This window comes from Oncorhynchus mykiss, chromosome 10 (genome assembly GCF_057628025.1).
Source record: "Oncorhynchus mykiss isolate SJ-2025 chromosome 10, ASM5762802v1, whole genome shotgun sequence".
NCBI classification, from domain to species: domain Eukaryota; kingdom Metazoa; phylum Chordata; class Actinopteri; order Salmoniformes; family Salmonidae; genus Oncorhynchus; species Oncorhynchus mykiss.
The window spans coordinates 39,084,781-39,105,462 of record NC_143031.1 but is presented as its reverse complement, the minus strand read 5'-3'; the positions used below and the strand labels follow the sequence as shown (position 1 = coordinate 39,105,462).

The following is a 20,682-nucleotide window of genomic DNA, read 5'->3' as shown; positions in this document are numbered from 1 at the left end:
ACCCTGCACATTGACTCGTTACCGGTACCCCCTGTATATAGCCTCGTTATTGTTATTTTATTATGCTACTTTTTATTTTATTTTTTACTTTAGTTTATTTAGTCAATATTTTCTTAAAGTCTATTTTTTGAACTGCATTGTTGGTTAAGGGCTTATAAAGTAAGCATTTCACGGTAAGGTCTACACTGGTTGTATTCGAGGCATGTGACAAATACAATTTTATTTGATCTACCCCACTTTTCAAACAAACATCAAAAGTTTTTTCCATTTCTATCATCTGGGAGGAAATAAGAGGCTCACTATAAACAAGGCTCTACAAGTGCAATTAATCTACTGGTTCCCTGGCCTATGTTTTACTCTGGGACAGTGGTCCTCTGGAAGTCCCATGAAGATGAATTGTGTTTTTTTTTTTTAACCAGTCAATGAAAAACTAGTAAGTCATTTGAAACAGTATAATGGAATAGTGCCTAGTGAAGTTCATTGCAGCAAATGTGCAACATATCCCTCTCAATGCAACCCCCTCCCCATAGTGTAGGCAGAGCTAATTAGGCAGTAAGTCTACCCTTTCCACCGTACTGCAGTCTATACAATTCTATTCAATTTTAATCAATGATTGCACACTGTTGAGTTTTTTTTTCTGTAGTTAGCTCCTCAACACGGCAGGCTAAAAGGAAACATGAGCTAATTTTGGACGCAGCAAGAATTTAAACACCTGTTTATTTTGTAAATAGTCTCCATGGCTGCATGGGAGGGTTTCAAAACATGTGAAACACTAACAACAGCCCTATTGTAAATACTTGTCCACACATTTCCACCAAATAGGACCTATGTGCTGCAACCATCAATCATATATGAAATACTCCAACACAGAAAGATAACCTTCGACCACTGACCAATTCCATATAATTTTGTTTGACAGTATCCATGTAATCTTCTTGTTTATAATAGTAATCAATCTTTAAAATAAATAATGATGAGGCAGCTGTGGCACTTGCCTTAAATCTTTCCCTGAGATTGAAGTACCACTATCGACCTTTTAGCCACTGTGGATGGTATAAACAGCATGAGCCTAACATTCGGTAGAAAGAATGAAAGTGTGGATTTGCTATTGTGTCATGTTACTACAGCCTCTGCTGCATAAATACTACTATTACTATTTGGTTTGCCAAAGGCAAATTAGGCTTACAAGTTTAGCAACACATGCCATTGGCAGTCTCATACACAGATGGTTAAAACTTAACAAGACACATGTAACATTTTTGTGTAGTTTTTTTAATAGAAATAAATATAAAATTGCACTTATGTACATCAACATGCCTAATGTATTAATAAAAACAAAAAATACAGCTAAAATGTATTCTGTATGCCTATGATCAGAATGTACCTAAATTGAGGAGTATATGGCATTAGCCCCTTTTGACTAAAATGGACATTCAAATTAGATCAATCAGCTATTCTGCCTCTCATTTGGCAATTTAGTTAATGAGTAAGATGTAAATTGTTAAAAGCTTTTCAGTGTCAGTTGAACAACTTAAAGCTGACTGGAAGGTTTCCATTTAGGGTACCTCCTTTGTAATCAATTCAACTAATCTTCTATTGAGGAACATGCATGAATAGCTAACAGCTCCCAATCAATCACATTTTCTCTTCAAGTAACACAATATTTTTCACAGTAGTGCCCTCCTCCAGTCTCTTTAAAACAGGTAACAGATGAGTCCAGATCCATCTGTTTATCTTTGGTATTGTATGTGAGTTGTTCCTCTTGTTTTTTATTGTACTGTAGCCTGCAGACTACGTACTACTACACGGGGAGTTAGGTCAGGTGACCTGGGCCAGCACAACTTGACAAGATATGGTGGTTAAAATAGTGCTTCATGTTTACTCAAGTGTCTCTATGCAAAGTTTATTTGCATACATATCTCTCCACTGTCCTTTCACACCTCTTGCAGGTGACATAGCAGCACCAGTGATACTTGCACTGGCATCTCTCCACAATTCTCTCAGTGAAGGCATTGTAGCCGCGACCACAGCACATTATATCGCAACTCCCACTGTCGTTGGATGTCTTATTGCACTGTCTGGAGACAAAAAATGATGTTCCAATCAATAAACCTCACTATATAACTCAAAAATATGAATGGGGTAGAGAATCAACTTAAGTTCGACCTTTCAAAGTGTCAAAGGTACAGTAAAAATGACAATTTCCACTGTTACATTGAGAGAAACAAAGTCATACCTGTTCTGTGTGCCGAGTGAGCCATGCTTCTCATTGTATGTGCAGTAATCCGAAGAGCTGATCAGGTAGACCAAATCACTCTCTCTCACTGGTCGAAAATCCAACTCTCTGGGGACCAACTGCTTCCTTGTCCCAACATGACGATGGATCACCTTGGTGGCAGACAGGTACTTGGATTTGAGATCCATGGCAATGTGATTAATATCATGGAGGCCCTTCCAACATGTTTTGACAGAGCAGGACCCAGATACCCCATGGCATTTGCAATTGGTCTCCTGGGCATCAATAAGTGCCTGAAAGTAGAGCAAAAAATAATATTAAAATGTGTTGCCACGTTTTGCAAATATTAATTATAGAATAGAATATGTTGTTTATCATGGTTTTTTAAAACTGTTAGCCAAACAGGAGTTCCATGAAAAACAATGGCACAATAACTTGTGAGTAATTATGCACGTGTATGCAACTGTTCATGTCATCGTGAAAATAAAATTCAACCATTACCTGTCTTCCAACTGCATTATTGTGCAAGTTCATCAGTCTGAACGGCTGAGAGCCAGATCTGCTGTTTCTCATCGGTGCATCAGAAAAAGCAGATCCCATTTGGAGACCATAGTGCAGGTTATCACCACATCCTCCCCATTTGAAATCGGGCCCGGCCTGTTCAGCAGGGGCTGGGGCGCACGAGCAGCTGGGGAGCTCTCCAGAAGAGCAGGCTCTGGCGATGGAGTGACTCACTACCGCAGCAGCTAGTGAGAACACAAACGCAGACTCCCTGGTGCCTGCAATACAGTTAAATTAATGCAAATCACAGAAAATCCCAAATCACATAATTTAATTGGACACAATATATAAGGCCTACATTTCCAAAGGTTCTTTAGCTTACCCTTTGCTAAATCTGGTGTAAAACGAGGGGCTTTTTCAACAGAGGAACAGTTCCACCGCATGTCACCGAAGGTGTTCTGACATGTATTTTTGGTCATCTTGGCGGCGTGGACAATACTGTGCATCAACTCGATATTTCGCCGACAAAGTTGCAATTGCTCATGGGCCAACGCGTCTAGCAGCTTGCAATGATTAGTTTGATTCCAGCCTAAAGAACTCCCATTTACAGTAAGTCCACTGAAAAGATACAAAACTCATCAGCTATTTGATATGTCATATAGGTGTATCAACTGAACAAATACAAGTCATGATTTTTTTTCAATAAATCGAATACAATTTTATTGGTAGCGTAGGCTACACATATTTTGCAGATGTTATTGCGGGTGTAGCGAGATGCGTATGTTTCTAGCTCCAACAGTGCAGTAATACCTAAAAATACAACACAATACACACAAATCCCCCTCAAAATAAAATAAAAAATAATTAAGAAATATAGAAACATTAGAACGAGCATTGGACATTATGGACAGTATATAAATATAAATGGTGTGTACTGCAGTAGTTATATAGGATGAGCCTTGACTAGAATACAGTATATACATAAGACATGAGAAGTGGGTAAAACAGTATGTAAACAAGGTAGCAGAGTAGCATAGGCCTCTGCTCTGAATAGATAGCCCGACATTGAACACTGGCCACTTCATATACTGTTTATATACTGTTGTTTACTCACTGTAGGCTATATTCTGTATTCTCATCATAATATACCTACTACTGTACATTTCATTTTATTTTCCAAATTATATACTGTCTATCCACACCACGTATTTATATTTAGGCTATAGTCCTATTCTTGATTCTGACACTGCTCACTCTAATGTATCTACTCTGGATTGTTAATTGGACTCGTTCCGACATTTCTTGATTTCTTTCGTTTTTTTATTAGGCCATTTATGTATTTGTATTGTATTTTCTAGACATTCTCCTGCACATGTTTTTGCACCTGCTATAACACCTGCAAATCTGTCTACACGACCAATACACTTTGATTTGATTTGACCTATAGCTACATACAAACGGAATACTTACAGCCAATATATAGCAGCAGAGCAGTTCGCGTTCACAATAAATGTCAATAGAAATAAATCCATGTGGAATTTCATTGTAAACAAATGTTTACAAATCTGCCTAAAATGTAAAACAATAAAAACAAGCTCCAAACGACTCCTTTAGTAGTCCGATGTGATTATCCAGTGATAGTATTGTTTTATTTAGCCTATGAGTCTGGAGGTATGGCCCTACTATGAGATACAAGCCACTGGTGGTGTGACCTCAGCTCCAGGGAGTCTTCTTATGTCGCCGCTACGATAGCCACGCCCCATTAAATTGGCGATTTGTGAATGAACCATGGAATGAACACAGCTTCACGGATCAAATTCTAATTTTGTGAATTCACTGGGATGGAACTGTAACATATGCCTATTAGCAGTTATCCTATATATATAGCCTATGCATTTCAAAAGATGGCCCCTACATTTATGATGTTGTTGCTACAATGCTGGTTAACCTATGTGCCATTAATCATGATTGATTAAACTACAGCCATACAAAGTGTTAGACATGTAGGCTAATGCGGGATAAAGCCATTCATTAACATGCAACACTTCTATTAACTAGCACTGGCCTAAAGTATTTGGAAGATTTCCTTTGAAAACACATCTGCAACATTCTAATCTAATCTGTGTGACAATCTGACAACATAACATTTGCCAGTATAATATTCTCAACAATTTTACAATAATATAAAATGCATGTTGGATCTCTGTGTTTATATGATATCTGAAAGCCTATTTTGTAAACAGCCCATGAACTATGAGAATACCCTTGATAATTAGACCTCCCTAAATCGCTGAAAATACGCAAATCCGTGATTGATGTCCAGATTACGCGCGCGTCAAAGTGACATTACAACGTTATAACTATGATTTTAAATTGGACTACAGGTTTGCTTCTTTACAACTTTTAATATCGCGGTAGTCTAAGGTTATGCTTATCGTGTTGAGTGCGTGAGGTCCCGAGTTCAAATCCCCGACGAGTTTTCATTTTGCATGTCCTATGCTATGCATTGACCTAAATGTTCCTCAATACATTAAACAGGCAGATTAGATGTAGGTATGTTAATGTCTCGAAACCAGTTATGTTTGGTCTACGTTAGATTAGTGGACAAACAAAACGATTGATACACCCTTGGTTTGTATATATTAACGACTGATCGGCAACGATTGACGGATTGACGCGCTAAACAATTAGCTCAACTAATCCAATTAACATGGGCCATTATCGAGGAACTAAATTATTCTTACAACCAATACAGGACAGAAGTATTTAACCATTCTCACAGTCTGATACTTCGATGCTATCCGTTTTCAAGTGTGTGTTTATATGTGCTATACACATTAGTCTCCTTGATAGAATCAGACTATAGCCTCCCTGAGCTGACAAGGTAAACATCTGTCGTTCTGCCCCTGAACAAGGCATAACCCACTGTTCTTAGGCCGTCATTGTAAATAAGAATTTGCTCGTAACTGATTTACCTAGTTAAATAAAGGTAAAATAAAAATTGATTTATAATAAAGGCTACCCACTAATCCTTATTATAAAAAAAAACAGGGAATGATTAACAGGGATTTCACTAGCATGGTCAAATAAGAGAGTATAAACGGTTGATTATCTGCATGTGGTATGAGCAGATGATTAGTGGTTGAAAGAGCGTTTCCAGGGGATATCAGTGTGCCTTAGCGAGAAGATCATTCAAAATGGTGTTTATCTAACCCCTATTATATTCCCTTGGTGAGATATAATGACTTTTCTCTTATATGTAGTCTTATGATAAGGCTTTGCCAGAATACTGTCAATGGAAACATGTAGAGGTCATGTTTTTTTAAAACTGTTTAAAGGAACTAGGGGTTCAGTGGTATTGCCACTCCTAATTTCACTATCATTGCTTCTACATTTGTATTACTCTATTCACAAATAATCAGTAAAGGATGGGGATTCAGTATTGTGCATGTAATATGTTCATATTTGTACTGTGATATACTGTATACCATTTCTTCCTCAGTAGCCTATCCTAGCACCTTTTGGCAGAACCATCATTTCTGTTCACAGCCAAAACAAGAAATGCTCTGTAACCCCGTGGTGAGATTACTGATTTTCTAACATCAGCAAGGCCCCTGAACAGCAGCACATTTCTGCCACTGTGTGCTAAGGGTTGTCTGTCTCATCAAGCTCAGTCTATCAGAAACACATCACCTCCATCTTTGAGGCTCATATTGTAGCTTCAGCATGTCCTCTGTTTTTGTTTTATCAGGTCAATGCTTTTCTTTATGCTTAAGGTTGTACGATTATTCTTTGGCTGATTGCTTGTTCCCATGTTGCATCTCATATTACACTTGGTTGATTAACTCCAAGTCTCATTACAGAAACAAAATATTCACTGTCAAAACAAAACAAATGTTCTCTCCAGTGGGGTATGTGAGCTACTTTTGTCCAGCCTGGTCTCATAGAGTAGATGTAACATAGTAAACGTAGATCTGGGACACTCAAATTAGTATATGTTACATTTTGTACAGTTACATAAGACAAAAGGCAAAAACGAAAGTAAGGTGGTTGGTTGGGGTGGATAGGTAAGCGTATTATGTGAACATCTAGGAAGCCCACTCCTCTCATCAAAGCTAACACCTCTCATCACCCCGAGAAAGCCATCCCCACAGTGAAGCATGGTTGTAACGACGTTCGTCTGTAGGAGGAGAAGCGGACCAAAAAGCAGCGTGGTGGTTATTCATGTTCTTTAATGGAAAACTGAACGATACATGAAATAACTCAAATCTACAAAACAACAAACGGAACGTGAAAACCTATACAGCCTATCCTGTGACAACAAACACAGTGACAGGAACAATCACCCACAAACACACAGTGAAACCCAGGCTACCTAAGTATGATTCTCAATCAGAGACAACTATCGACACCTGCCTCTGATTGAGAACCATACTAGGCCGAAAACATAGAAATGCCCCAAAACATAGAAAAACAAACATAGACTGCCCACCCAACTCACGCCCTGACCATACTAAATAAATACAAAACAACGGAAATAGAGGTCAGAACGTGACAATGGTGGTGGCAGCATCATGCTGTGGGGATGTTTTCATCGGCAGGGACTGGGAAACTGGTCAGAATTGAAGGAATGATGGATGGCGCTAAATATAGGGAAATTATTGAGAGAAACCTGTTTCAGTATTCCAGAGATTTGAGACTGGGACGGAGGTTCACCTTCCAGCAGGACAATGGCCCTAAGCATACCGCTAAAGCAACACTCTAATGGTTTAAGGAGAAACATCTAAATGTCTTGGAAAGGCCTAGTCAAAGCCCAGACCTCAATCCAATTGGGAATCTGTGTTATGTCTTAAAGATTGCTGTACACCAGCGGAACCCATCCAACTTGAAGGAGCTGGAGCAGTTTTGCCTTGGAGAATGGGCAAAAATCCCAGTGTCTAGATGTGCCAAGCTTATAGAGACATACCCCAAGAGACTTGCAGCTGTAATTGCTGCAAAAGGTGGCTCTACAAAGTAATTACTTTTTGAGGGGGTGAATACTTTCGCAAGCCACTGTACATTTACCATGTTACGTCTACCCCTGAGTGCAGGTTGTCATGTCTTGCTCTCACCTACCATATGTAATTCTGATTTGAAGGGTAGTTTATTTGCCACTCCTCTGCCCCCGGAACAGCCCCCCCCCCCCCCCTCTGCCGCTTTCTGCTGTGAGAACCAGGTGAGAACTATTCTACCCCAAAGCAAATCCTTCCTTTTGTTGGATCCCCAGCTTTGGATTCGGTGTTAGGAGTCTTGAGAGGTGAGAAATCGTTCATGTTTATGAAAGGTGAATTTTGAGGTGTGAACTGGCATGCAAAGGCTTGCCCTTCCTGTTCCTCTGTTCATTCTTCTTAGAATGCTTATTCCTGGAATCCACCAAAGGAATGAGAGTATAGCCTACACACACAAAATTACAGATAGTGTGTATTGGGTGTTGGAGAGGCAGACGTTTGAAGTCTTTGCTAAAAGGGCACATTTACAACTGATAAGAGCAAATAGGCATTGATTTTAATTTCCTTCAAAATGACCTGACAAAAATGTCGAATCGTCCTATATTTTGGTTCTTCCCATATCAAATCAGGGTTCCAAAGTCAATAGTGAGTTTCAATCATTATTGCATTTTTACCAAATATTCATATTTTAGAGATGGTACTCAAATACATGCTCCTATGCCCCAAGTGTGTTTATTTATTACATTTAAATAATGAGTCCTCTCTGTTTCTAAACTTTTCTGAATATGATTTCTTACCGAAAGGGGGCACTGTACATCAACAAAATGTGGCTCCAGTAATGGCTCCATAGTTGCCATTAGACAGGCTGGCATTACGCTGTACTTCAACGCATTCTTCTTCCTTTGCTGCTTAATTTAACGATGTGAACAGTTCCTTCACTGTCCTTGATCTGCAGACAAGTGAAGGGAGGCCCCAGCCCAGTCTAACTCTGTGGAAAGACAATACAGTTTAGAATTTCTGGTAGTGGTGAAACAGAAGGATGGACTTTCCAGAGACATAGAATCCACATCTACTGTCTCAATCAGAGCGTGATTGTATCATCTTTATCAGATGACAAAAAACACGTGTCAAAGATGGACTCCAGCTACTTTTGAACTTTTCCTGTTGAAAAACAGGAGTTGGCCATTCAAGGAGTTGCACTCTGACTTCATCGGCTTTCCCCCGTGCTTGCAAGAACAATAGCGCAACAGCGCCAGGTCATGAGGATACCTGGACCACCTATTGAGATGTGCCTTTTGTTACGTAAATATAGTCATAAATGAGGTGAAAAGGAGTGTGTTGTTTAACGCTGGTTGATTGAGGTTACGCTTACACAGTCACACTAAGTATGTCCATGGCCCCCATGGGTGGAAAGGAAACAGCATCTAGCCTGCAACAAACCTGCTGAAAGTATCTTGTTGTAAGCTGCATAGAGTATATTTGCTGTATTTTAAAGAAGCAATATATACCTTAGTATGTTAATATATACCCCAGTAGATAAATACAGTAGGATCTTCTTTTCACTTCTTTCTTTTAACAACTGCCATAAGTGTTGTTACAAAATACTATGTTATATAACAACTGTGAATTAAAATAATAATAATAATATAAATCAATACAATTTACAAAAACAGAATTCTATTTTATATACATATTTACAATCACAACAGAGTATACAAATGTACATATTAGTCAACAAAGCAGGGAAACAATTATACCCTATTTACCTACAAACAATCCAAATAATTCATATCACAATACATACCACAATGTATTGAAACACTTAAACTAAACAGTGTTTGAATTAAAAGGACTATAGCTACCAGAGTTTGGGACAATTCTATCTTGACTCAACTTGACTCAGGCATTGAATTGAATCACAAAGCATGAATTGGAGAATGAACACTGAATAAGCACTGAATTGAACCAAACGAATTCTGATTGCTACACAACTAAAGTAATACTACAAGAACATGGTACACTCACTGCCCTTTTTGTCAGGTTTCTCAACTGAAAGTTGTAATGTTTGATACCAACTCTTATTGCAGACATTATGGATGATGTAGAATTTCTATAATAACAGAAAAGTAATACACTTGAACTTCCCTGGGTAATGGTCTGATCTATCTTTCCTTCCATAACGGTTATCAAACTAATTAAAAACAACTGGACATGATTCTGCTTTTGTCACCAATTTTCCAGAAGGTTGACTGCATGGTGATTGACCAAACCCTGTAATATTTATAATACATGCACAGTGCAGAGCAGTTTCATAAACATCCAGAAACTGTAATGTTGACAGATAATGTGTGCCCTTAAATGCTTCCTTAAAGACTAATGTGTCCACTCACATATAAACATGAACACGCAAAGGAGTTATATGCTGAAAAATGTTTTGACTGTGTGTGATATTCACAAAAGATTCAAGCTGCCTATGTATATGGAAAGACAAAATTCTTCTGAGAAAAACTGAAACACAACTGGCCTTCCAGAAACAGGACATGACTGGTTCAGCTCAAAGGGAATGACAAGTGAATTGGTTATTTCAAACAAACCAAAGCAGAACTAAATAAAGCAAAGAAATATAAATGGTGTCCATGACAAGCCTTGGGATCATGAACGGTCAACATAGTAACATGAAGAATGTCATTTTAGGTCATGTGATTCCATATTTGACAAACAACTTCATTTCAAACCTAAAAGAAACATCCATAAAGACCTTGTTATTTAACAGAGAGAGAGAGAAAGAGAGAGAGAGGTAGAGAGAGAGAGATATTTGCCTACAGATCAATCATTTGTTTTAATCAGTGCACATTCTAACAGAGAAATGTTTGTGCTTCAGCTGTGCATGTTCAATTCATCAGAGAACTCTCACACATTGTATTTCTATATTGTGTTCAAACGCTTTGACAGTATGTACCCATGTTAGCTAACGACCTATATGACTCAGTGGATTGATACCACACCAACAATCACATTCACTTCTCCAAATATGTTTAGTTTGGTAGATAAAAACAAGCATTCTACATTTGTTTAATAATGTATAACAGGTGTTTTATGTACTTTGTCATGACAGAGAGTTATTTTAGTGGAGACTTGAATGACTCCTGTCAACCTTGGTTTCTCAAGCATGTTATGATCAGGGAAACCAAGTTATTCCCTATAAATGCACTATTCTAGAATTAAAGCCTAATGTATTTTTCTTCCCAAAAAATCAGCAACTCCTCCCTTTCTTAATGCTTGACAAGTTGGGTGCATATTTGTCCATAATCAGCACCGAAGATCAGAGTCATCATCACTCTTTGGAAAGAATCTTCCACTCAGAGATAACAGGCAGTGGGTTAATATCATTATACCATTACACCCTAATATCAGGTAGGGTGGGACCTATCAGCTCAGTAGTAGCCTGAGGATGGGGCTTGGCCCAGCCTGAGGGTAGATACTGTATGTACTGTACATGTCAACTCAGGAGTAGGTGGGCCTTCTCATCTCCTCATTGGTCGATATGTGATAGATGGTGGTGATGGTTGTAGAGGCAGAGTAGAGTCGGTGGAGTCTCCCACAAACCATAGATGGATATGGTGGTTGAGGGTTGGGGCTGGTTGAGGGTTGGGTCCTGATTTGACAGTCATTTTGGTGGGCCTGTGTCTGCTTCTTCAGGAGTGGCTGGCTGGGGGGGCCTCCCCAAGTCGGATGCTCCCCAGGAAGGTGGTGTGGTTGGTCATGCTAATGGAGGTGTCCTCGTACACCATCCTGATGGAGATCTTCTGCCGGGCACGCAGCAGACACACCCCAGCCGTGTAGCAGGTGTTGAACTTGCGCTGTCCAGTCTCGATGCTCCGTGTACAGCGCAGGAACGGCGTCTTGTCCACCATCACCTCATAGCTAGCAATGTCAGTGAAGTTGAGGTAGTAAACCTGGCAGTAGAAGTTATGTGGAGACAAACATGCTATAAATATTGTGTTTAATTCAGAGGGAATAACACAAATATGCACTCTTAGAAAAAAAGGTGCTATCTGGAACCTATCTTCGGCCTTCCCCATAGGAGAACCCATTGAAGAACCCTTTCTGGTTCAAAGTAAGAGCGTGAGCATGCAGATAATGAACTAGACTACTTATATAACTTAATAGGTAATTAACAATGATTTTATTTACAATCATAAAATATAGCAGGCAAACTGGGAATATTACCACAGAATAAGATCCACTTTGTACAAGGTGGATCACATTGAAGGGCATGCAATACATTCACTTCACTCATCCAGACATTTCCCTCTGCAGCCAAGAGCACTGATAAAATCAACCACCTGGGTTCTGATAAATGTAGCCTACAGTATGCCAAATCATTTCAATTGAATACTTGCAAAAGTCATTACATGGGGAAATCTAATTTGGATTTCTGAATAAGAATGTTTAGGCTCAAAGCTAAGGAGTCTTTATAGATTATGCCTTAGTATTATAGGCCTTACAACAGACAATTTAGATATTTTGACCTAATCATTGAGATAGCATAATCCACTGGGACTGCAAAGAGAAAGGATGAGTGACATGCAGGCGACAGGAAGAGTTAGGCCCAAGACCATACTCACTTCTACCTGACTATAGATGAAGTAGGTACCATCTACCAGCACCTCTAGCTCCCCAGACCGCGAGTGCATCTTGAACACCTTGTGATGCATGGATATCATTTTCCAGTTTCTCAGTACGCCTTCTGAAAGATCTCAGCGTGAGAAAAGGGCAGTCACTTAACATCCGTCGTTGCCATACAATTACAGACAGGGTAAACTACAGTAAATACAAATGTGTGTTTTTCTTCAGCAGTGAATTCATGTTTTTTATCTCCCCTTTTTCGTGGTATCCAATTGGTAGTTACAGTCTTGTCTCATTGCTGCAACTCCCGTACAGACAAAGGTCAAGAGCCTTGCGTCCCCCGAAACATAACCCAACCACGCCACACTGCTTCTTGACACAATGCCCACATAACCCGGAGGAAACACCGTACACCTGGCGACTGTGCACTGCGCCCGGGCCGCCGTAGGAGTCACTAGTGTACCATGGGACAAGGACATCCCTCCTGGCCAAACCCTCCCCTAACCCGGACGGTGCTGGGCCAATTGTGCACCGCTCCATAGGTCTCCCGGTCACAGCTGGCAGTGACAGAGTCTGGACTCGAACCCAGAATCTCTAGTGGCACAGCTAGCATTGCGATGCAGTGCCTTAGACCACTGCACCACTCGGGAGGCCTGTGAATTCATGTTTTAACTTATAGATGGGTGGGCTGTTTATCAACAAAACTAATGTGTGTGCAACTGTGGAGCAAAACAGCTATCTGACTGTCCAGAATCATATCAACACAGAGACTTGTGCCCCATCGATGAGCACACATCTTTTTAGTGACCTTCTATTCACATTTATTCTTAGTGGAACAAAGAACAAATAAGAGACTTCTTAAGAATGATTTCTGACAGTAAATTTGGCTTGTTTTCATCCATTAAGTGATGTGACCAGAGTATCTACAATTTAACTCTTACCTTCCTTGACCTGTATTGTTGTTTCCTGGCCTTGGAGATGTACCACAGCAGGCTGTAACACAACAAGAAAGAATACATTCCTCAAAAAGTGGACATACATAAATACAATTAATCATCAGAACATTGAAAGGGTAACATACCTGGCTATCTCTGACTCTGCCCCCTGTACAGATTAAGAAAGAATTACAATGTCATTTTTTTTAATGAAAGGTTAAAAAACACAAATACATCTCAAATCAGGATTTTGGCCAAATGGAATGAAACTGAGGAGGTACCTGAGGGTCCTTGAAGACCAGGGGGTCCCTGTGGCCCTGGGGGTCCAGCAGGGCCTGGCGGTCCGGGTGGTCCTGAGGGACCCATGGCGTTGTTCCCAGGGATACCTGGGATGCCAGGAATACCTGGTGGCCCCTGTGGCCCTGGAGGGCCTGGGGGGCCAGGTGCACCCGGAGGGCCTTTCTTGCCTAAAAAAAACAAGACATGGAAAGAAATCTGAATTAGTGAGTACTATGACATAAATGAAAATACAAACAACCTCCTCCTCACTGCACCATCACCTGTAGCAATGGAAGCGTTCACTTAAATTTTGCATCACCATGATGATGTGGATGGTGACACTGCTTCTTGAAATATTTTGGGACTGTATTACCAGTGGACTAATGAAAGAAATACACAAATAGTTTTTGACAGAATTTAGGTGTAGATGTACAGTATAAATTATTTTGTGAACCTTACCTTTCTTCCTTTCTTTCCGTTTGTTTCCATGTGATTCTGAAAGAGATAGAACATACAGTTAGAGAGAATCAAACAAGTTAAGGTGGGTGCAGATGCAGTACAATACAGGTTGAAAACACTCCCCCCGGCACAAGATATGCCACTTCTGTTCTCAAAGATATGTCTTTACAGCTTTCCATCTTATCTCTCCCCTAGTCTAGATTGCAGAATTAAGTGATAAGGCCCAAGAAGACGGTGTTTGGAGGATATATTGGCACTGGTGTTGTTAGCAAACCGTGCCAATATATCCTCCAAACTCTGGCTTCGAGGGCATTATTACTGGTTACCAACATATTCAAATAATGATTGACATATCTTCATTAACATTTGTATTTTTATGAATTTATTCATACTATTTAATCCTACCACAATATATAATCCCGACACAAAAAGTTCATTCTATCGATTGCCAGTTGCCAGAGACGCGACCCAGTCGTTCAGTCTTTTTGTTCTGTATCTATGGACCCGACCCAATGGCTGGCAAAGTTCGTATCCCTTACTTGCTAGCTAGCCAACTACGGCTAAGTTACAGTCACATCAAACAGTGCAGCCAGAATAACAACAGTAGCTGCATTTGTATTTGTTTAAGCTGTTTTCTAGTGACATTTATTTGGACACATCTATAACAATGAGCTAATAAGGAGCGATTTTGCCTGGCATAGAAAATGTGCTCTCTCGTCAGGACACTGATGTTCAGAGCAGCTAGCCAACAACACAGCAAACACAATCACTTGAAACTGAAGCTGGAAAGATTGCAAACTAGCAGCTCTTCGTTTCGTTTGACCTTTTTTCAATTGGCATTTCTTTGTATATATCCCAAAAATGATGCCAGCTGATTCATGATTTCAACTGTCTGAGAATCGCTGCCTACCTGTCTGTCTGGCCCCAACTCCCGACACTTCATTACTATGGGACAGCTGGAGTTCGAATTTGAATATGGAAACAATGTTGCAATTGTCGGAGAGAGAGACAGCAAGGTTGATACAAATCTCAGCTGTAGAAATCTAAATATTAGTCTAAAAGAAATGTGAGATAATGTGTAGAGGATTTTTATAGTGGAGATCAAGTTTATAAATTGCCTGGCTGGGCTGATGAAACAGCGGATTGCCCAGTCAGATGGAACAGAATAAATAGGCCTTTTAAAGTTATATATTTAGCCCGTGGTAACTTGTGGAATAGTCACTGGCTGGAATGTGGTCTCAACCAATAAACATTCAGGATTAGACCCACCTGTTGTATAATTAATATATATATATATATAGATATAGATATATATATAGAGTCATATATTACTGTAGAAGCATGTAGAGCAAATTATTAGAGTTAGCTTATGGTGGTTGGTGCCTAACACAAGGTGAACCCAACTGAAAAGGAATCAACATGCTATTGTCCTGAAATGAATACGATTTACTCTCAACAAATATGATTTAAAAATGGTCTGTCCATAAAATTAGAAGGCGTGGTTTTCTGAGGACAGCCATTATCTCTCCATTCCTTGTATATGTACTGTATCAAGATAACGTCTTGAGACATAAATAGATTTTCTCCTAAAAAATCTTTCATGAGTGATAAAAAATCTGGAACACGTTAGGAGTGAAAAAACAGAAATGCTAAAAGTCTTTGTATCACAGGCGAGCAGGAGGTGGTCTGAGAGTAATTATAATTGAAAGACTCAGGAATTTTACTGATTTGAGGAAAATATATCTAAAGGTAGTTTTCATTGTTTATACTGCTGTATGTTGCAGTTCGGGTTGTAAAGATACCGGTAATTTACCAAAGTTACCGGAAACTTCTTTTTGGTAATGAAGAGAAAATATATGACAATCTATCGTAACTTTGGTCATTTATACTTAAATAACTTTTAAAAAATGTATTCATATATAGCATTCATTTAATCTATTACACGAGTTCTAGACCATATGGTTAAAGAGAAAATAGCCTAATTAATGAAAAGATCTTCTAATCAACAATGGCATTATATTTTATTCACTTTGCAACTCTTCAAACTATTGACTGTGTTCACAACCACCAGTTTGACGTCAAAATATTGACAACAAATACATATTGACATAGTAAAATAAATAAAAGTGTGTAAAAAATATATAAAGAATATTTCATGCTGAAACCCTCATATTAACATCAATGATATTCACTAAGTTGATGGTTTATATTTAGGATAATGTTTTACAGCTTTGTCATTCTATTTTTTATTTTAAAATCACTGAAGTACTCAAAAGGGCCATGTGATGGATTACATAAAATCCTTGAAAGATACCAAAATTCTGGAAGTTTATTGGTAAACGTCTAAAGTTTCCAGTAATTTACCCACCTTTTGCAACCCTAGTTGCAGTTGCGTTGGCTATGTCAAACAACACAAACAGAGAGTTTGAGTTTGCCATCCTTTGAGAAGCTTTTCTTCCAAGTTTTGACATGGAATGAAAAGAACCTAAGAGCATTGTGTGTTACATGCGTCATAAAAACAACTTTCAAGAAAGCAAATCTGGAGATGTCACATTCCAAAAGTTAGAGGAATATTTTCGAACAGACTTTCAGAAAGAAATTACTTTCAAGAGATGTTAAAAACTCCCAATCATTGCGCCCATGAAGGCCATGAGTAGCCTGACAACTCACACTAAATTCTTCAGCTGTCGTTTGCTACATACTTCAGTTTGAGACTGCCATCATTGAAGTCGGTTGTGGTGATAAGGAGCATGAGGGGCATTGTACAAAACTAAACAAAGTCATCAGCGATTGGATCATCTCTAACCAATCAGAGTATCAAAGCCAATTACACATTTTAAAACTGCTGCTTCACCATGTGTGTTCCGGCTCTGGCCCAACCAATCGGTTTCAGGACCAATCAGATGGCCCAAATTTGTTCGCATTTGGTTAAGGGTCGAGGAGGTACTCAAATCCAGACTCATTGCGGAGAAGAAACTAACATCTGTGGACGTAGCGTTTGGCCAGAGCATTTGGCCAGAGTCTGGGTAGCCAGGCAAGCCCATGAGGGCCCTGTTTTTAAAAACACTCGTTATTAATTAATAGTGAGAGATGCTGTGACACTGTGCCCACTGCGGTGGCACTGTGGTATATTTGGAGCTGTTTCTTTGTATAAGAGTGTGTTAGGGTTTCCCGAAAACAAATTCCCTAACCACAGCTTTCATAGTTGTCAGGTACTGCATGGGACTGGCTGAACACAATGTAATTCATGTTAGAACTCCAAAAACAATAAGACTTGGATGTTACTGGACCCGTATCACAGTCTAGGATGGACAGTCAAAGTAAAATGGCCTGTAATGACTGCACAACACACATCGTTTCTTGTAGTTGAATTGCAGGAATGGACCCATCCAAAGCGCAGCAATTATACAATTTGAAAAGAATACCCTAACAACCTTGCTCAACTCATATAAACAACATCTGTGCAGCAACTAAGTGAAAATACGCAAGAAGACTGTCAACGACACTGTAAAACCTGTGATATACATGTGTGCCTGTTTGTCTTAGAAGTCTTTTTTCAATAAATGCCATAATTTTGCTGTTTTAATTACCATTGTTTCTTAATGTCTTCTCACCCAATCTATTTTTCTCAATTCATAAGCGTTCAAAAGTATGAAGAACAATTTGCTTAAGACACTAGCTTTCAAGTTTGTATTTATTCCAGATGACTTTTTTTCCAAATGAGTTCAATAGTTTCTTTGATGAGCAAGATAAATGTATACCATGGCTAACTATGCATCCGAATGGTGAATAACTCTACAGTGAAGACGAAAAGAATTGACCGCACACGGAACAGACTCCAAAACAGTCCAATTCACTGGATCTTCCTTTGGTTTGTCAAATGTGCATACAGGCCCAACTGTGCTAAAATATCAAAAACTTTACATGCAGGAACTATATTGTATAAAGAAGATAGAAGTGCTCCTCATATTACGGGAAACTGTCCACCTACAGCACCACCCAGTAATTCATCTGCTCAAAATCCTAGCAAAGAAATCGCTGAATTGGTCATAGCAAGAAAAGAGCCAAAATGAGAATTACTCATTAAACAACTTACACATTTGTTGGATCAGTGATAACACTTTTTACTTTGTTTTCATTGGCAGCCATATAGGAAATGACTGTTTTACTGGAAAGAGGATTAGAAAGCTAGGAGTTGATTTCACCAACTTCTATAGATTCACAATCTAGAGCATTCTTTCAGGCTGCATCGCCTGGTACTGATGCGTTGGGCTGTACCGCCTGGTACTGCAACTACTTTGCCTGCAACAGCATGGCTCTCCAGAGATGGTGCGGTCAGCCCAACGCATCACCGGGAAACACTGCCTGCCCTCCAGGACATCTACATCACCCGGTGTCATAGGAAGGCCAAGAAGAACCTAAGGCACCGAGCCACGGTCTGTTCACTCTGCTACCATCATGCAGACAGAGACAGTACAGGTGTATCAAAGACAGGACAGAGAGACTGAAAAAACAGCTTGTTCAACAGACCATCACTAGTCAGCCACCGCCCGGTACTCTGCCTGGCACCTTAAAGACTGTCACTAGCCCGTTATCACCTGGTACTCCCCTGCACCTTAAAGACTGTCACTAGCCCGCTACCACCTGGTACTCCCCTGCAACTTAGAGACGTCTGCGCCATGTACAGTGCCTTCAGAATGTATTCACACCCCTTGACTTTTCCCACATTTTGTTGCGTTACTGAAATTTAAAATGTATTCAATTTCCGATTTTGTGTCAATACCCCACAAAGTGGAATTATGTTTTTTACATTTTTTACTATTTAGAGTGCCTTGAAAAACCATTCATCCCCCTTGATGTTTTTCCTATTTTGTTACATTACAACCTGTAATTTAAATAGATTTTCATTTGGATTTCAAAATATACACAAAATAGTCCAAATTGGTGAAGTGAATTGAAAAAAATAACTTGTTTCACAAAATTCAAAACAATAAAAAACGGAAAAGTGGTGTGTGCATATGTACAGTGGGGCAAAAAAGTATTTAGTCAGCCACCAATTGTGCAAGTTCTCCCAATAAAAAGATGAGAGAGGCCTGTAATTTTCATCATAGGTACACTTCAGCTATGACAGACAAAATGGTGTGGCTTCATAAGAAGCATTTCAAGGTCCTGGAGTGGCCTAGCCAGTCTCCAGATCTCAACCCCATAGAAAATCTTTGGAGGGAGTTGAAAGTCCGTGTTGCCCAGCAACAGCCCCAAAACATCACTGCTCTAGAGGAGATCTGCATGGAGGAATGGGCCAAAATACCAGCAACAGTGTGTGAAAACCTTGTGAAGACTTACAGAAAACGTTTTACCTCTGTCATTGCCAACAAAGGGTATATAACAAAGTATTGAGATAAACTTTTGTTATTGACCAAATACTTATTTTCCACCATAATTTGCAAATAAATTCATAAAAAATCCTACAATGTGATTTTCTGGATTTTTTTTCTCATTTTGTCTGTCATAGTTGAAGTGATGATGAAAATTAGAGTCCTCTCTCATCTTTTTAAGTGGGAGAACTTGCACAATTGGTGGCTGACTAAATACTTTTTTTGCCCCACTGTATTCACCCACTTTGCTATGAAGCCCCTAAATAAGATCTGGTGCAACCAATTACCTTCAGAAGTCACATAATTAGTTAAGTAAATAAAGTCCACAATCTAAGTGTGTGTGCAATCTAAGTGTGTGCAATCTAAGTGTCACATGGTCTGTCACATGATCTCAGTCTATATACACCTGTTCTGAAAGGTCCCAGAGTCTTCAACACCACAAAGCAAGGGGCACCACCACGCAAGCGGCACCATGAAGACCAAGGAGCTCTCCAAACAGGTCAGGGACAAAGTTGTGGAGAAGTACAGATCAGGGTTGGGTTATAAAAAAATATCAGAAACTTTGAACATCCCACGGAGCACCATTAAATCCATTATTTAAAAATGGAAAGAATATGGCATCACAACGAACCTGCCAAGAGGGCGCCGCCCACCAAAACTGGCGAGTACCACATCTCTTAATAAGAGAGACAACAAAGAGACCAAAGATAACCACGAAGGAGCTGCAAAGCTCTACAGTGGAGATTGGAGTATCTGTCCATAGGACCACTTTAAGCCGTACACTCCACAGAGCTGGGCTTTATGGGAGAGTGGACAGAAAAAAGCCATTGCTTAAAGAACAAAATAAGCAAACATTGTTTGGTATATGCCAAAAGGCATGTGGGAGACTCCCCAAACATATGGAAGAAGGTACTCTGGTCAGATGAGACTAACATGGAGCTTTTTGGCCATCGAGGAAAACGCTATGTCTGGCGCAAACACCTCCCATCACCCCATGAACACATCCCCACAGTGAAGCATGGTGCTGGCAGCATCATCGGCAGGGAATGGGAAACTGGTCAGAATTGAAGGAATTGATGGATGGCGCTAAATACAGGGAAATTCTTGAGGGAAACCTGTTTCAGTCTTCCAGAGATTTGAGACTGGGACGGAGGTTCACCTTCCAGCAGGACAATGGCCCTAAGCGCATACTGCTGAAGCAACACTCGAGTGGTTTAAGGGGAAACATTTAAATGTCTTGGAATGGCCTAGTCACAGCCCAGACCTAAATCCAATTGAGA

The 20,682-nt window shown here is 39.6% G+C and overlaps 2 protein-coding genes across 5 annotated transcripts in view; both read right to left on the bottom strand.

Annotated features, from left to right (window-relative positions):
• Positions 1–1,611: 1,611 nt before the first annotated feature.
• On the bottom strand, positions 1,612–4,826 carry LOC110533847 (protein Wnt-11). Its single transcript, XM_090188613.1, has 4 exons — positions 3,120–4,826; positions 2,738–3,015; positions 2,237–2,529; positions 1,612–2,078 (listed from the first exon to the last, which is right to left on the bottom strand). Exons 1-4 carry the CDS (start codon positions 3,241–3,243, stop codon positions 1,904–1,906), a joined length of 870 nt encoding a protein of 289 aa, XP_090044739.1. The 5' UTR covers positions 3,244–4,826; the 3' UTR covers positions 1,612–1,903.
• A 4,559-nt stretch (positions 4,827–9,385) lies between these two features.
• The window catches only part of LOC110533846 (uncharacterized), a 62,259-nt gene continuing 50,962 nt past the window's right edge, over positions 9,386–20,682 (bottom strand). The window contains exons 3-8 of one of the 4 annotated variants that reach the window (XM_021618387.3): positions 14,028–14,063; positions 13,571–13,756; positions 13,436–13,458; positions 13,296–13,347; positions 12,354–12,484; positions 9,386–11,681 (exon numbers count right to left, since the gene is read on the bottom strand). In XM_021618387.3, coding sequence (XP_021474062.1) covers positions 11,421–11,681; positions 12,354–12,484; positions 13,296–13,347; positions 13,436–13,458; positions 13,571–13,756; positions 14,028–14,063 — 689 coding nt within the window. In that variant the 3' untranslated portion in view covers positions 9,386–11,420. The remainder of the gene's footprint in view (positions 11,682–12,353; positions 12,485–13,295; positions 13,348–13,435; positions 13,459–13,570; positions 13,757–14,027; positions 14,064–20,682) is intronic. The other 3 variants (XM_021618388.3, XM_021618389.3, XM_036990221.2) reach the window with 3 other exon arrangements.

Bases quoted from the DNA above. Each gene is read 5' to 3' on its own strand.
- LOC110533847 (XM_090188613.1), bottom strand. From the start codon at position 3,243: ATGCACAGTATTGTCCACGCCGCCAAGATGACCAAAAATACATGTCAG. The intron at 3,016-3,119 runs GTAAGCTAAAGA...ACTGTATTGCAG, and splicing joins TACACCAGATTTAGCAAAGG to GCACCAGGGAGTCTGCGTTT. The intron at 2,530-2,737 runs GTAATGGTTGAA...CTCTACTTTCAG, and splicing joins ATAATGCAGTTGGAAGACAG to GCACTTATTGATGCCCAGGA.